Source organism: Nematostella vectensis, chromosome 14 (genome assembly GCF_932526225.1).
Source record: "Nematostella vectensis chromosome 14, jaNemVect1.1, whole genome shotgun sequence".
NCBI classification, from domain to species: domain Eukaryota; kingdom Metazoa; phylum Cnidaria; class Anthozoa; order Actiniaria; family Edwardsiidae; genus Nematostella; species Nematostella vectensis.
Genome location: NC_064047.1, coordinates 9,842,117 through 9,859,850, shown reverse-complemented (window position 1 = coordinate 9,859,850; position 17,734 = coordinate 9,842,117). Strand labels below are relative to the sequence as shown.

General features: G+C 37.6%; 2 protein-coding genes across 2 annotated transcripts; both read left to right on the top strand.

Annotated features, from left to right (window-relative positions):
- Positions 1-7,001: 7,001 nt before the first annotated feature.
- LOC116617066 lies at positions 7,002-8,615 on the top strand. Its single transcript, XM_032379466.2, has one exon. The coding sequence runs from the start codon at positions 7,186-7,188 to the stop codon at positions 7,903-7,905; it is 720 nt and encodes a 239-aa protein (XP_032235357.1). The 5' UTR covers positions 7,002-7,185; the 3' UTR covers positions 7,906-8,615.
- A 1,746-nt stretch (positions 8,616-10,361) lies between these two features.
- LOC5510317 (transcription factor Sox-19a) lies at positions 10,362-17,345 on the top strand. The gene has a single exon (XM_032379465.2). It carries the CDS (start codon positions 12,985-12,987, stop codon positions 13,978-13,980), a length of 996 nt encoding a protein of 331 aa, XP_032235356.1. The 5' UTR covers positions 10,362-12,984; the 3' UTR covers positions 13,981-17,345.
- The last annotated feature ends 389 nt before the right edge of the window (positions 17,346-17,734 follow it).

Below are 17,734 nucleotides of genomic sequence, written 5' to 3'. Positions count from 1 at the left end.
AGGTCATTGGAAAATAATAATCAGATATCTTTACTCGCTGTGCTCGCAGGCAATCCAGGCTTGTCTGATGGAGCAAAAAGTTTCGGAACTCAATTAGGAGTGAAAATTGAGAACTTTAAACTTAAGATCCACTTAAACATTTGCATCTAAAGTAAACCTGTAAGAGGGCTTCATAGTCTAAGCGCATTGTCTACTTTTGCAAACACTTTGCTCCCGCCACCTCACTACCTAAATCTACTTGTCACCCTAGATTGTCAATTCCTCCCCGTCCGTTTCTGATCCAGTTATCACGGTCGCTTTCGCTCTTATTTTCCCCACTGATTATTTCCTTCATTTCGTTCAGCCCAACACCAAGTCTCAAAAACTGAAACGCATAACTGTAGGAACTTCAATTAAACATTTTTGCTCAAGTGTCGGAGATTGAGGAACTTTTCGTGCAAATCGAACGTTGAAGTTTTAAACGTAAACAAATACAAAGCAGATGCTGATTGACATTTTTTAAATCGCTTTCTTCCCATATACTGCCTGGTCTATGAAAAAATGGCGATACCGACATATTGATCGAAACCATGCTATCTACCACTATTCGCTTCTCCTACCCCGGTTCTTTCGTATCAATTGAAATCACTCGAGAAATGTCTTTCACAGCTTATCGCTAAGCGACAAAACGTGCTATGCCGTTCATCTAAAAAACCGTTCTAATTCACGAAACAGATAACAGTTATCATACAAAGATGTGCTAATTGAATAGAACCGCCTCTTAACAGCTTTTGACACGAAGATTGACTGTGAAACTTTCAACACGCATTTACTACGACTGCACGCACAGCCAAGAACTAAAAGAACTGGCGAATATTTTATAGCAAGCCGTTGTCAGGTTTGCTCGTAAAATAAATAGTTTTTTTTGCCAAACAAAAAGAGATTTACATCCAGAACAAAACACGAAATGTTTAACAGGAGCACATTATTTAAATAAAGAGATAAGATATTGGTATATCAGTAGATAAGATATAGAAATTTAGATTTAAAAAACAAGTTTGATACATTCGATAGTTTTTACTAAAAACGAAAAGTGTAAACATTTTTGGGGGGTAGTTTACGGTTAGTTATATTTCAACTTGGTAACATGGGCTCAGAATTGTTAACAGGTTAACAGCATTCAAGATCGCGTGCGTTTTACGCCTCTTTCTCGCCTTGAATGGCAATTAGACCAATAATGGCGCACATTAATAATTAAGAAATTGCGCACCATTATATGAATAACCATGACATTGGGACAGATAAGTTTATGCTGTGCTCATTAGAATTTAGTATTAACACGCATCAGCAAGTAAGAACAACGGGAACGAAACAGATTGAATTTGAATTCAAGATCGGCTTTCAATCTCAGGTATGATACTTTTAAAAAGCGACTATGAAAAAATTAAGAAAGGAGAAAGCCTAATAAGGGGCGGAGAAAAGCGTGAATAAAATAGTTTGGGAAAGATAAGAAAAGCTTCTGCTTTTGATTGATTTGTTAAGGTATCAAAATACAATTTTTTTTATCTCTTATTTTCTAAGCCTGTATTTTATCCTTAATCGTCTCGTATGGCTTTTTTTAACAAGCGTAAGTGAGGGAGTTTGTAGTTTTGCCCCGATTCCTTCTTATCAATACTCGAGAATCTACAGATTAAACAAATATTGTAAGAATTGTAAGCACAACAGAGCAGGACTTATATATATCATTAAAAATTGGTGACAGAAAGAAAAAAACAAGTACTTGTATTTGTTTCAAACAAATTATTTGCAATACCTTATTTTTTTTTCTTTCTTATTAATTACCTTTAAAAATCGACAATAAGCCCCCCCTTCGCGAGAAAGAAGGCATGTCCTCAAAGAGTTTAAAGATTCAACACTTTTATTTGTTTAAGAATTGGAAGCACTTTTTAAATAGCTAAGTGCATTATTTAATATTTCAAAAATGAAAAAGGACTTACTCAAAAAGAGAATCCTCCAAATAAAGTTATTGTTATAATAATAATAATAATAATAATAATAATAATAATAATAATAATAATAATAATAATAATAATAATAATAATAATAATAATAATAATAATAATAATAATAATAATAATAATAATAATAATAATAATAATAATAATAATAATAATAATAATAATAATAATAATAATAATAATAATAATAATAATAATGATAGTAATGATAATTTATTATTATAATAAATAAATAAAAAGAAACACGCCTCGCTTTGACTCAACGAACCTTTTTCCTTTCAGCTAGAACAAGCTACGTAAACTTCCAAATTCAACTACTTACGATGAGCTCAGGCAACTCTTGAAGAAGAAAAACCTATGCCTGAAGATCACAGTTACTGTCAGAGAATCGAAACGACATGTCGTACGCGACAAGAATCGATAACCGATCTATCAGATATTCGACATGCTACATGCCGCGACATTGGAAAACGACTTCGTCTCGTCGGGGACGAGATAAATATGACATATCTTGCCCGTCAGGGGAGGTGAGTGGCAAGAGCCTTGCTCCTGCTTTTGAGAGACATTATAATCTGGAACCATGTTCAAAGATGAAGGGATGGTAATGAATATACACTTTTAGGCTTTACTTACAGCCGATTCTAATGCTGGTTTTATAATGAAACTCTCTAATATCACTATAAAAAGAAAAGACTCACAGTACAAGTTTTGCGGAGGGAGAAACGGATGGATAGATGTGAAAAGCTGTGAAACAAGAGACGTATCATACAGCTATTTCAAAATAGGTTGCACTCGGAGAATCTGTGTATCGTAACCCGCAGTGCCTCATGGGTATCAAATAAATACGCAAATAAGCGTAAGTAAGTCACAAATCCATGCTTCAAAAGCTGTAGAATTCTTGTTCATGTTCCTATGAACATTTGTATGTATTTCGGATACAAGGATTCAGCCGTTTATACACTACCCATAATGCACCTCGGGTTACGATACATTGATTATCGAGTGCATCGTTGTTTGGAATAGTTGTATGTTTATTATCATCAGTTCATATGTGACGGATGAGCTAGCTTGAAAGCCGCAAACTGCTAAGACCGCGACACAAGCGGGGGGATGTGTACAGCCATAGATAAACGATGAAGATGTCCTTGATTAGGCGATTTCTCATCAAGAAAATAACTTTGTTGTCAGCGTAGGAGAAGGGGTGATGGCAGTGTTAGGGGTAGGGGTTATGGCAGTGTTAGGGGTAGGGGTGATGGCAGTGTTAGGGGTAGGGGTGGTGGCAGCGTTAGGGGTAGGGGTGGTGGCAGTGATAGGGGTAGGGGTGATGGCAGTGATAGGGGGGAGGGATGATGGCAGTGATAGGGGTAGGGATGATGGCAGTGATAGGGGTAGGGGTGATGGCAGTGATAGGGGTAGGGATGATGGCAGTGTTAGGGGTAGGGGTGATGGCAGTGATAGGGGGAGGGGTTGTGGCAGCGTTAGGGGTAGGGGTGATGGCAGTGATAGGGGTAGGGGTTGTGGCAGCGTTAGGGGTAGGGGTGATGGCAGTGTTAGGGGTAGGGGTGATGGCAGTGTTAGGGGTAGGGGTTGTGGCAGCGTTAGGGGTAGGGGTGGTGGCAGTGTTAGGGGTAGGGGTGATGGCAGTGATAGGGGTAGGGGTGATGGCAGTGATAGGGGTAGGGGTGATGGCAGTGTTAGGGGGAGAGATGATGGCAGTGTTAGGGGTAGGGATGATGGCAGTGATAGGGGTAGGGGTGATTGCAGTGTTAGGGGGAGCGATGATGGCAGTGTTAGGGGTAGGGGTGATGGCAGTGATAGGGGTAGGGGTGATTGCAGTGTTAGGGGGAGCGATGATGGCAGTGTTAGGGGTAGGGGTGATGGCAGTGATAGGGGTAGGGGTGATTGCAGTGTTAGGGGTAGGGATGATGGCAGTGATAGGGGTAAGGGTGATCGCAGTGTTAGTAGGAGGGATGATGGCAGTGTTAGGGGTAGGGGTGATGGCAGCGTTAGGGGGAGGGGGTGCGTGCGCTCATTGCGATCGCCCCTTGGTACACGCTGCACACGACGATGTTCAATATTCAGTGTTCAATATTTAGTGTTCAATATTCAGTGTTCAATATTCAGTGTTCAATATTTAGTGATAGTTATGTTTTGTTTAGTGTATGTGCCTAATTGCATATTATCCTGGCTTTTGAAGCCATGTTACTGACTACAGACATCCGTACACGCGTTTCTTTTACCATTTGTTTTTGCGATGCTAAAAGATTAAACTTAAGTCGTCTTTGTTTAAAACAAACACCATTAAACAACACATCACTTAAACTTTCCTATCGCGTGCTGGTTTAGTATTTCGAAGTGGCTATATGCCCGACACCCGGGAAATGTGCTTAATGTACTAAATGCCCAACAGTTTTCACTTTATTCAAATAAACCCAGTAAATTGTTGACCTACTTGAGTTCAAAGTATTCTATATTTGATGAGAAAGGGCAAGTCAATCTTAGTTTAGCATTGTTGTCAAAATTTTCTCAAAACCATTAAGCATAACGTAAAATTGGTTGCAAATTGGGTCTATATAGAGGACATAAAAGCACTTTGAAATTTACATAACCAAGCAAGCAAGCCTTAAGGTTTATGTTAATGTATGTTTGTAGGCATTCGGAGAAAGATAAAAGAGCCATTTTCAAAATTACCCTGCAGTTCTAGTTGTGATCGCAATCTGCTTTCTAAAAAACGCCGCTGACATTCTTTAAGACTCTAGAGCCGACTTACGTCACACTCGTTTTGGTTATTTTATATTATAAATATTTTGAGAAAAAATATTAACTAAAGATTATTTTTATTTTTACAGCGTTTTTAAATATTCTGCGAACTCTCCTAAATAATTTTAAACAGTTTTTTTTGGCTTCACTTTTTGACGAGTCAGCGCCTTGTGGAGATATGGCGTGATTGGAAGCCATTTTAGTGCTAGCAAATGAATCCTCTTCAAGGCTTTTGAATGACAGAAGCCAGAAGGCGAGTTAGCTGTTGGAAATAATTGGCAGAAATTGCTGCAGGATATTGAAACCCGCAGTAAAAATAGAATGCAGCTGCTTTTATCTAGGATGGATCAAATTTAATTGGAATTTGACATTTTAGTTTGCTAGCGACTGCAAACTTTAATACCGCAAAGGTATCGATTGCGTTGAATTTCATTTTTGCGACAGCTAAAGATCCGTGACGCACACAAGCCGTGCAGGAAAGACTTTTATAGATAATTAAAGTTATTTGTGCATTATATCTTTATTCAATGAGCCGCGAGCTCTTGGTGCTATGACTGTGCTGTTTGATGATTCTTTTAGTAAAATCAATCCACTTGAATGGTTCTAGTTTTAAATGCATCTCACAATAAAACGACTTCATTTCATTTTTTAATATTCAAAGCAAAACCCCATATAAGTACAAAGCAGGCTGGATCCAAAGCCTTTTTTAAAGGGTTACTAAATGCTGTATAAATTCAAACCAAACACTGCATGATGCGTGATGCTGTGGCGGAAATAAGGTTCCTTGAAGAGCGGGCATCACCCCAGGGGGGGGGGGGGGGGATGAGCATCATATAGAAGAATATAAATGGCAGGAGGATAAGCTCCCAAACAGTCATTCTTCTTAAAACTCTAAGGGGGTGTACCGCCCCCCAGAACCGCCCTTGGACCTGCCTCTGAAATAAGATTTTCATTTCAGTAGACAACCTACCGTCCCACCATAAAAAAACGATAGTCATAGATAATGGAATATTCAAATAAGCCACACAAGTCGGCATGAGTTTCTTTACTCCTTTTGATCTAAAGAAATACAAACACGGCAATATAATAGGAAATAAGGCGAGTTTGAAAAGAAAACTAGAGAAAAAAATGTTAGTAGAAACTAGAAAAAAATGTTTGTAGAACAATAAAGAAAATAGCTAGAGAGGTGTTAGTGGGGTTTGTAGAGGAGAACGTGACCTTTTTTTTTTGCGCGTGAGCTCTTAGCAAATACAAATACATAAAAAACGTCAAACTATCTGTCTGGTAACCCAGGCAACCAGTTTATGCGACGGCATAAGCGTGTCTTGTAACAACTCAATGCTCTTAAAAATACGATTGTGCTTGATGAATGAAGATATATTTGAATATTCTATGAGAATGTTTTTTTTTTTCTAAATAGACGGGCACGTACGGAGAAACATACGCTAGATTGAATTGACGAACGTGACTGAAAGTATATTTAAAAAAAACCCATTTTCTTTATAGCTCGTTCATAAAATGTTTGGTATAAACATGTTTTGGCTAAATTAAAGCATGTATAGAAAAACAATTCTAAAATAAGGACTAAACTCGTATCATTGAAAGTGTGGACTGTAGATGAATTGTAGTTTACTTTAATAAAATCATGTGGTTCTTATCAATTGAATGGGATACCTTTAAATATTTTACCAAAAAGCAATTGGGAAATCGCAAAAACCTCTATATTATATATTTTGTTCTAAGTTCAAAAAAGCTAAAAATAAAATATCTAGAGCAAAAGGTAGCTATCATGAGAAGAAACTCTTGCAAGAAATCTCACAAAACAGTGCGTAAAAAACCCGGAAATATTATTTATGAGCGATTTTACTCGAATCGCTTGCGAAAACAGCGGACCATTAATTGCCGCTAAAAAAACTAAAGTTTTATGACGGTTGATCGATGTGATTCTACCAATAGCCTTGCTACTTCCTGTAGAACTACCGACATGGCGCCAAAAATCTTTGCTAGGTTTTACACGTCCATTGAGCCGTGTTTTGCTTTAAGGATACAGAATGTTGTGTTGCAACTTCGTTGACACTTTTATTGGGGTTTAAGAAATTCTAGAAAAAGCAATAAAATCAAAGTGATGACATGAATAATGAATGTTCATTAGGTCAGCTATAATTGGAGGATATGATAGCCGATGACAGCTAGCCAATCAGAGCGTAGTAACTCGCCCATTACTCGTCCGCTTCCCATTCAACGTAAATACTATGATTGTGTCTCCCACAATAAGGAAACAACATGCTATAGCCTATGAGCCATCCCACTGGGACCATTATACACTAGAGATGCATTAGGTGAGCGGTGCAAGGGGCCGAGAGGTATGGTGAGCTAGGAAGAACGCACAGCTCACTTGGGGTCGAGAAAGTGAATCGGTGCGAATATTATGATGCTCGCCGATGTGGGTTATATCGAATCACTCTCAGAGAAGCTGAGATCTCAGCGCTTAGACGATGGTATTTACAAAGACGAGTGCTTTGTCAGGCATCATAGTGCCTACAAGAGTATATCTAGGCTGCCCCCTTGCATGAAAACAGTCGTTTACTGCGATGGAAGCGCGGAGATCAATGATTGCGAAAAAACAGAGAGTGTTTTGAGAACCCGTGCGGGCCTTACAACAGAGTTTCGCGCCTTGAAGCCTCGCATCTCTGAGCTTGCGGCCGCTAGCTCGAGCTTCAACCAACCGAGACAAAAAGATGACCCAGTAACTAAGATACTACCGATCAAAGAGCCACGAAGTGCACCAAATCCGTTGCCTGAAATTCGATTTTTGCGGAAACGCAACGACGAAGGAATCGAATTTTCCAGTTCTAGTGAGGAAGAGTTAAGGGAATTATTTCTAAGAGCGAGCTCAATGAAACGGACTGCAGTGGGAAAAATTCACCGGCCAATCGCTCCGCTGGAGTTATGTCAAAGGAAAACCCAGCTAGGTTTTAATGAATGCGAAACGGAGTCTGTTCGGAAACGGTGTAAATCCACTCGAGGAAACTTAAAGAAAAAATTGCGAATCTCAAGGCCTTCCTTGAACATGGATAAAATGATGGCGACGAAACTTTACAAAGGTAAAAAAGAGAAAAAGGATTTTCTGCCCATCCGAGAAACCTGAGAAATTCGTGGTTGGATTAGTATCTCTTTAAAACGACCGCAAAAGTAATATCGATTTGAAGTGTATAAGGTACAAAAACATAGCTAGAACTTATTATTTGCAGTTCTTAAAGGATTTTACATATACGCTTTTACATAAAAAAAGCGTTGTACAATTTTTACAAAGACTTAGTCTAGAAATCGAGTAAGAGAGGTATATCGTGTAAGGTATAGGTTGTTTAAATGCAGTTGGGGTATAAAACATGAACGAGGGTTAACGTAAGCCGATTAGCGTCAGAACGCGCGTATAAAGTTTGCCTATTACCATGGAACCCATATTAACTCTAGGACCAGATATTAGAATTTTAATGAAATAAGGAATTTAACTAAAGATTAACGATAGAATACTATTCCAGTATTTGTAGAATATTTTATATATTTTCTTCGAATTTTAAGGATTTGGGTAAATCTAAACGTTCTCGAACCATACTTCATACATTTGTAACTGAGTATATACAAATTTCATGCCCCTACAAAATTATGAATTTATGCTTTAAAATTTACGCAGGCGAATAAAAAAATAGTTTTCGATCTTGATTTTCTTAGACAAATAGGTATTATTATTATAATTCATACATCATCCTTTTTCTCCAAGCTCACAATTTATGAATTTTAAACGAGTATACTAGTGATTCATAGGTCGAGCACAATAAAGGACCCATTCATATATCACGAATATGTTGTATTTCACACTTCTCAATTCATCTTGATACCAGCTCTTATATTATACCCATGTTTCAGCCCCAGCCCTGTAATAAAAGCAAACACAAGGATTAACACCTTGAGATTATGTTTGTACTACAAAAAAAACCCCGACTTAATACAAGTCCACTTCGAGCTGAAAAATATATAGTTTTTCAAAAGGTTGTTATCATTTTGTCGGAGAATCATTCAAGGTTTAAAATCAAGCCGAGCGATTGATGGACCATTCGACAACAGTTGACATAGGGCCGGGGATTAATATTTACTGTAGGCTTGGAAATTTGAATAAGTAAGTCAAAATGTGTAAGGTTCTTTGACAGCTTCCAAAGCTAGAATCATTCATTGGTTTGGGTTCGTTTGTAATGCTATCGAAAGATTGCCATGGTGTGATATCACACATCGGCAAGTATACAAACAGAGACATAAAGAATTGGAGAACAGTGACTTGTATATGTTATACTGATAATAAGGACTATTCATGTCACCCATTGAGCCCTTTTTAGACCAACGAAAACAAACAGTTTTCATTTTGCTCGGATTTTTCTCAAAGTGGCCGCGTCACGGATTATAGGTCATTTCGAAAAAAAAAATAATTTGGCTCTAAAGGGTTTGAAGTCGTCTAAAAGTAAACACACCAGTGACCATTGACCTATGACTTGATCTAGAATTTCGAATTAAAGTGGATGGGGTCTCGTAGTATTCTTAGTAGAGTTCTGTATACTATATTTTGACATTTTGAAGCAAATTCATGTGAAGACAGAGCAAGGGCTAGGGGGTAGGCACTACAATGTAGATTAAGTTGGATTTATAAGACAACGGGAACATCCTCTTTTATTTCGTAACATCCACTTCTCCCATTGTCCATCGAAAGGCAATTTCGTCTCGTCTATCTGCGATATAAGCATGCACCTATTTAAATTAAGTTTGACAATAAGAAAATGGAAAATTGAACAAGGTTTGGCTAACAATTTTGTTTTAATTTGTTAAATGTGCTTGCATTCACTACATAGGCCTCACTGGAAACCTAAGTAGCCTCACTGAGAAAGCCATAAACAGATACAAGGCTTGTATTGTCTAAATAGTAGTGTAAAGCATTTGTCATTTTAGTCCATTTTCCATATTTCTTATAGTCAACAAAAATATGTGTATATCATAAACCATTTGGTAATAGTTTCCATACTAAAAAACACATGTGGCATTTTCAAATACTTTGGCGCGTTCCCATTCAGTTTCCATAAATTTTTAGGTGAAAACAATCATTGCCAGCTGTATTTTGCAGTTAATAATTGGCTGTTTTTAACATCTTCCTAACAGTTTGTGAATATCTTTAAGTTGGAAACAATGTCAAAATCTACAGCATTCAAACGAAGTGCTATCTAATTCGTTTGTTTTTATCATCCATTTAATGCTACTTTAATCAACAGTTCTTAACTGCAAGTCTTAGTCTTTATGATTAACAACTCATCATCCTAACTTATTCTTCATGAACTACCGCGAACAACATTTCCCGAGTGATAGAAAAAGTTATATAACCAATTCTCGAAAGGAATAAATAAATCTATTGCATACAGGTGTGAGTCTAAGTCTTTTAATCAACACTCTAATATTGAGACTTCTAACAGTGTTGTGACGTGATGGTCAGTGTTTAAAAGCCTTAACGCAGCATTGCTCCTAGCACCCCCTCTGAGTCCCATCAGAAACACGCAGAGTAGCATTAATGCTAGTCACGAAAGTAGCCTTGCTCAGTCAATGTGATAGACGGAATGGATAATAGACCCATGCAGCTGATATAAGAGACTTCCAAGGTGTTTGGCCAAGAGGGGGTAACGAGAGGGAGGGATCGGGGATAGGCTTTTTCTTAGTTAATAATTCGAGTGACTTTCCCTGGTATTAGATCCATGCAGCTAGTTATGTACACTCTTTTTTTATAAGAACGTCTAATTTTCAGTTGAGGCTGGGCCGTTTCTTATTTTTGGGACAATTTAAGGCTGAATATGTCCTTAACGATGTTCTTAAATTTAGTGTATATAAGAATATAATACCCAAGAATTATTAGGAAGAGAATTACCCTAATGATTTTGGTTGTTACTCTGAGCACAATTTGATATAGAACGCATCAGGACTAAAAAAAGAAGCATTTTTCTGCTATCTGAGCCTTGGCATGTTCTTTAAATTTGGTGAGACATCAAGCTGGAAGTACTTATAAAAGGTTCTTATTAAAAAGAGTGTACAACAGGAATATATTTACCTTTATCAAAGCATTTAAAGCTATAAACTAATGTATCCAACGTTTTTTTCGGAATCCATGGTCTATGTTATTTACGGCTTAAGGATTATTTACAAAAAAACAAGCAAGCTGTTAAAACTGAAAGAGCTGAAATTAGCGGAAGGAACAATAAAGTGTGGCGTGCCCAACAGAACCGTCCTAGGCCCCCTATTGGTTTAAGTTTAGCCACAACTGTTAAAAGACCGTTGCTTGCCGACGAAACTCGTGAATTCTAATGCGATGGCGATAAAAAGACAAGAGACCATAACAAAAATAACTATCATTAATTAATTCAAAAAATTCAATTCAAAATAGTCCCAGCGTCCGAATTGACAAAAAAGTTTTAACTAATATTAAAAATTTAAAAACACCGTGACATTAGTAATATAATCATTCACTTTTCTTCATTACCAAATCAAGGAAATTTATATCAAAATGCTATTTTGCTGTTGTTGCTTGATGTTTGAAAGTAAAAGAGGATCAATTTGAAGGATTATGGTTTAGTTACAAACCCTCTCATTACTGAATTATTATTTGCAATCATCGGCGCCCTTGGGAGGACAAAAAGATTCACTAAAATTCCGCCTATCAATCATCAAAGAAATATTATAGATATAACGTCATGTAAGCCTTAACATAACGATTATTCTTAAAAAGTCTTGTTAATTATTAGAAGTTCCAATGGTGTGAAAGAAGAAATTTAATTTTCGATATCTCTAATTGCCAGACTCCATGTAACAACACATTGGATAATTTGGCAATTATGTTATTAAATTGTTATGCAAAACTAAAACAAACAAAGAAACAAAAGAAAGCATTTATACGCCTTCTCAGCCATTGATACTGTTTCAAAGGCCTATACCGGGAATAGTGAGTAAGAAAAAAGACTTTTTTGTACGGTCAAATTTGAAGTATTTTTTAGGATCCGAAAATCTGAGAGAAAAATACAAAAGCAAAACAAAGGCAAGCAAAACATTAGATGGAATGATAAACACAGTCACAGAACTGGCTTGACACCGAAGACTATTTTTAAGGAACGTCTCGAGAGCTTATAAAAAAGAAGAGTGAAGGCCAGAGATTTGGTATCGTTACTCGATATATGTTTCATTAAAATATCAAATGGAGTTAGAGAAATAGAATATAAAATTTAATAAAAGAAGGCAAAATATTAGCCGATTATTATTAAGAGTATAAAACCTCTCATGAAAAAGAGTTGAAAAACAGTAGCAAATATTTGACGAAAATGTCCAGAAATCAAGAGACGTCGTAATTGAAGCTTTCTAAAGCCGAGAGAGTGTCAAAGACTTTAGCTTTGTGCTGAATCTATAAACCACAGGCTTTGTTTGTCGCTCAATGTTTTGATTTAGCGACTGGTAATTGTCATTGTGGATATTGTTGGTATTGCATAGGATAATAAGGGAATCAGTAGGGCGTCATTGTGGTTTCACGAATAGGCGGGAGATTGGCTTGAATAAGTGAACGAAACTCGACGCTTTTTTTTGCAACACATCTTTTCAGAACGCGCAAGAGACAAACAAAAGGAAAAGTTCGTAAGCCAGAAAGGTGACACTGCGTATTCTAACTGGGATGTCTTTCTTTAAATACTTCAAGAAAAAGACAAATAATACGTAAGGGCAAAACAAGGCGAAGTGAATTGTCATAATTCACACCTTCGAGACATTCGTCCTTACTGAAAACGTTTAAATACGATCTGGCAGTCTTTTTCTAAATAAGGGAATGACATTTTGAAATCGCTTAGAGGAAAACCGGTCGCTTAAAAAAATAGAAGCCGGTGCCGTTTTGTTCTGGAGAAGAGGGTAATTTCAACAAACTACAAAACAAAAATAAACTTGCAGTGGTGCCCGCCCATAGAAAGAAGTTAGGAAAATTAGGTGCATAACAACAGTTTGTACCAGTAAGCAGGCCTGTATTTTCCTTAAAGAAACAAAGCGTTCGGAGAAGCGGAGAACGAAATTGTCATTTGCATGGTGGTGGCCTAAAACCCAGATCAGAGAAAGAACACATTATAAACACAATATACTTGTTCAGAAAATAAGAAAAAATAAAGAAGACATGACTTCCAAGAAAACTCATGTCAAGAGACCGATGAACTGCTTCATGGTCTGGAGCAGAGAGAAAAGATGTCAGATCCTCCAGGAAAATCCAGGAATCAATAACGCGAGACTAAGTAAACTTCTTGGAATGGCATGGAAAAAGCTAAGCGTCGAAGAAAAAGAACCATACATCGAGAAGGCAAAGCACTTGACAGAGATGCATAAAGAAAAACATCCTGATTATAAGTATCAGCCAAAAAGACGCAAATCAAAGTCATCTAAAGAAAAGGGCTTTGACGCACAAGGGGTGGCGTTGAATATTAGTTCTGCTTGCGGTGGTCGGGGATCCGAAGATTCCTCAATGCCATTTGTAAAGTGCGATATAAAGCAATATCCACCAGATGTCCAAATAAGAAATTCAATTGAAGAAACTCAAAGGAAAGTATTCAGTACGTTAAGAAATGACACAGAGACAGGAGCTGTACATCATCCCCTTTGTCTTCCGGTGATAGGCCACAAGCAAACCCATTTAAATGGTTTCCCGCGGCACAACCAATTAGCAAGAGTAGAAACAGATTTGAATCCACTTCCTGGCACTGTCTTGAAAACCGATCCTCATCTCTTCAACCTTCCAAAAAGTTGCGACAGATTCTGTACTCATTGCATTCAACCGTGCCCTCCAGGTTTAAGGTTTCACGAAGACGTGTCCGGCGCAAGTAGCGGAATGCAGGAAAGAATGCATCCATTTATTCGAGAGCCTTTGGTCATACCATGGCATCTCCCAACCATGCGCTTACCACCTTTTTCACCCTACCGTCTCCCCTCTAGGGCGCGTTGCAGCCCCCCAGGGTACCCGTCAGAGGAGCCCAGATGGCGCTTGTCTGCAGTAACGTCGTTCTGTTCATGTAACCTCTGTGTCCCCTCGAACACGCCTTCACGGCATGGTAATGAATGTGCCGATGGTAAAGCTACGACGTCATATTCACACTCAGTAACAAATCTCCTAAAAAAGTGAGTGATTGCCTTTTTGTATCTGTATTTGGCATGACTCCATTGGTAAGAACTCTAAAGGGAAAGCTTGGAGTTCTAAGCATATTCGGACAGAACTTCGAATTCTACTGAGTCGAGCGATGAAAAACTTCTGTTGTGTATAATAAAGAATAGAATAGCTGAGCACAATAGAGAGGTTTATGTTGCACATTTTTTTATGATGTGTTTCCTGAAAAGAGGAAAAAGGATACTATGCTTAGAAGCTCAGTTTTGTCAGTGGATGGTTTTAGAAGTCAGTTTTGTATGTGGATGGTTTTGGGGTCGATGAGAGGGAGGGGTGGGGTTAGACGGTTCACCAGATAATGCTGTTTAAATAAAGCTGTTAAAAATATGTTTGATCAGAATATTTTTAAATAATTTTTTCATTTTGGTGATTTACAACAATTACCATGCGCGTAAACATAATGTCGTTGAAATCTTAAATAAGTTCTGGACTTCCAAACCGCTATTTCGCCAGCTGTGTGCATATCCCTAAAAGGGTTTGCTCGCAACCTGTCACTAGCCAATCAGCGTGTGGCATAGAAATGCTCCACTGTACACCAGAACCCGATATAATCCTTCTCGTTATAAAGTTTCCGTCAATCTCGCTTGCTAATAGGCCAACTTTCTTAAAACGTTCAGAAAGTTAAGCTCATGTCACACGTAAACTTTCCAGTTGCAAATTGTCTGTAAAAAAAATAATTATTGCAAGTCGCACTCGCCATGTCACAAGAAATGTCTTTTTTCCACTTGTAGACATTTGTTGCGGAAAATATAATTCAGTTATCTACTTTTTGTGCGAAAGAAAAACAAATTGCGAAGAGGGTTTCACACGCCGCGAAATCGCGCGTTAGATTTGCAATTATTTTTTTGCGAGACAAGTTGCAAGAGAAAAAAACATGCGTCGTGTGACAGGGCCATTAGTCTGCATCTACAAACGCACACAAAACAGCCACATCTAAACGGTTTATAGCAGCAGAGTGCAATTATTTGAAATTTAGTGGCGGCGCACTAAAAAAAATGAGATTAAAAGGGGATTCACTAATTTTTACTTAGTCGGCGTTATTGGATTCTGTTTATTGCGAAATAAATATATTTACATTCAAGTATAAGATCTATAGAGATTACTTAATTTATATCGTCACTTAAATTTAAAAGAAAAAAGAATGTCCAAGAAAATTAGACGGGATAAAAAGGATTTCAATTCGGGCGGCATGTTATATAGGCTACCGGCAATTTGGCGAGTAATCCAATACGGTTTTGCGTTTGCCGCGTTCAACCGCAAAAGATAACGCAAACTACGGAACAATATAACAGAAGTGGGAAGCCATCATTCTGTAAACAAGAGAGCGCAAAAATGATATCGGTCAATCGTAATCTCAAGAGATATCTATTCAAGGAAAAGCAGCGTATTGAGTTTTGGTCATTGAGTCTTTTATTAAAAGGAAGCCAAACGTATTGCCAAGACTTAAACTCTGGCCCTAATTCAATAAAGTTAGTTGCGCATACCAAATGAGTCCCGCACCGCCCTTTATATCTTTGAGATATACACAAATACTGAGGTGGCGAAGGCAAAGGTATTTATAGAGTAACAGTTCCGAAGTTGAGATCTTAAATCTCTTTCAATTTTGTTGATACTCCAAAACAATTCATTCAGCGGGATTCAATGAGCTGCGCACATCGATAAACTTGCCGGTTTGGACCACACAGAATAGTTCTTGGCAAGCAACAACAAATACTGGGAATTAAATATATACTTGCTACCAGATACCTAAGGGTATTCGAGCATTAAGAAAGGATATTGCTACTGTCGATATTGTCCTCACTGCCTTAAAACTGCAAGTACATTTCTCTGGAGCCATTTAGTCCAGTCAATCCTGTTTGTACGGATGCATTTGGGACATTGACTGCCTTTTCTCTATTTCGTTGCGTCCCAACCCAAAGGGAAGTATTTTAGACGTCAGGCACTCCTCCCCAAGAATATCTGTCTTTTCTACAAGGCCAGTTTTGTCAACAGACCTATTGATCAATTTGACAAACAATTTTCTACTTCGTCATCGACAACTATTTCATCGACAAAATCTGGCTTGACTATAACAACAAGAACAAGGACCAGTTTCTAGCCAAAGAAGATAACGCGGCGAGGGGGACAGCGGATGGGTCAAAGTATCATTAAAGCTAATATATACAGCCATTAATAATAGTTTTTGTACAATGTATTAATATGATTTTGGAATAAACGCCTCGATTGGGACATGTAAAATAAAAAGGAAATAAATAAATAAATGTTTGGCATATTTTGTGAAATGTGCTACTATAAAATATTGGCAGATATCAGAAGATGGAAGATGTTTTTGGTTACCTCAAGCCTAGAATTCTTTATGAAAATTATCCATATCGTCACATATTTATAATATTGCATTTATTATTACAATAACAAAACCGAAAGCTGCGTTTAAAAAGCACTGCGGGTAAGAAATGAAATGTGGTCTACCTCGCAGCTGTCATTGAATCGTCACGCTGAAGATTCGTTAACAGTGAAAGTTCAGAAAGGCTGCAAGGGAACCTAGGAAATGGACCGTTGCTAAATTTATGGAAATTACTTGATCAAGTTGACAGTGGTTTGATTTACGCTCAACAAGAGTGCGTCATCAAATACGCCGAAACGCCGCCTTGTTTCCCGATTATCACTATCACTGCTCGTTGTCTTATGATAGAAATAGACGCGAAGTAATCTGGGAAGCCAAATTGATAGGGAATTCCATTAGCAATCAATGCGGGAGGTCGCCTTCATGAAATAGTACGCAGAGAGAAAGGCATTTAGATCATGATGCAAGGGAAGTAGGACAAGTGACTCTTGCTTCAAAAGTAGCTATGATCTCAAAGCAAAATAGACGTTCGTTTTATAAAAGAGAACCTACAACATCGAATGTTTTGGTGGAAGTGTCGGTTGAGAGGTCGTTATGCTTTGTGTATCAATAACTTGCTTAATTAATGAGATTTAGAGCTGAAAAAAAAATCAGTAAAATCATGGATCAACGAGATTAAAATGAGATCTCTATGAAATTTCAGAAGGAAAAAAAAAACATAGAATAAACAAATTGTTTCAAACAGAATAACCGACGCCAGAATCGTTTAAACGTGAAGTTGGCGCTAGTTTAAGCCTCTTAACTTCCTGTTCTTATCATTTTTGTAGGTTTTCGGGACGGAATAAGGCAAAATGGAAAGTGGAAAAAACATCCAAGAGTTCCCTCCTCCCTTGCTTGGCTAATGTTTTGCCTTTAGCACAAATACTATGCTCCTTATGATTAATGCTTTCCCTTATGATTTAAATAAAATATTGTAAAAGAAGTCTATGTTGTCTTGGTTCTTCTCTTGTTCATATTTTAATTTATTCGACAATTGGATCAAGGAAAAACGCTAATTTCGCGTCTCAGGCTTTAACTTATTTTTTCCACACGAGTGCATATCAGATAAGCAGATTTATTAAACCCGTAGTACAATAGAATATTGCTACTTGTGAAGCCACAGGGGATCTCGCGAGTTACAAGTGTTTCTACAATACTTGTCCCCTTGGGGCGTCCGCTGTTAAAACAGGGTTTTCCCGCCAAAAGCTACCGCCAATACACCGCGCGAGATATCAAACAACAAATCACCGAAATGGCGCGAAATATTAATACAACCATAACAGAATTACTTCCTTTTAATAAACTTATTCAAATATCAACAATATTCAAAAC

What these genes read in the sequence shown, in the direction of transcription:
- LOC116617066 (XM_032379466.2), top strand. Translation starts at nt 7,186, where the DNA reads ATGATGCTCGCCGATGTGGGTTATATCGAATCACTCTCAGAGAAGCTG.
- LOC5510317 (XM_032379465.2), top strand. Translation starts at nt 12,985, where the DNA reads ATGACTTCCAAGAAAACTCATGTCAAGAGACCGATGAACTGCTTCATG.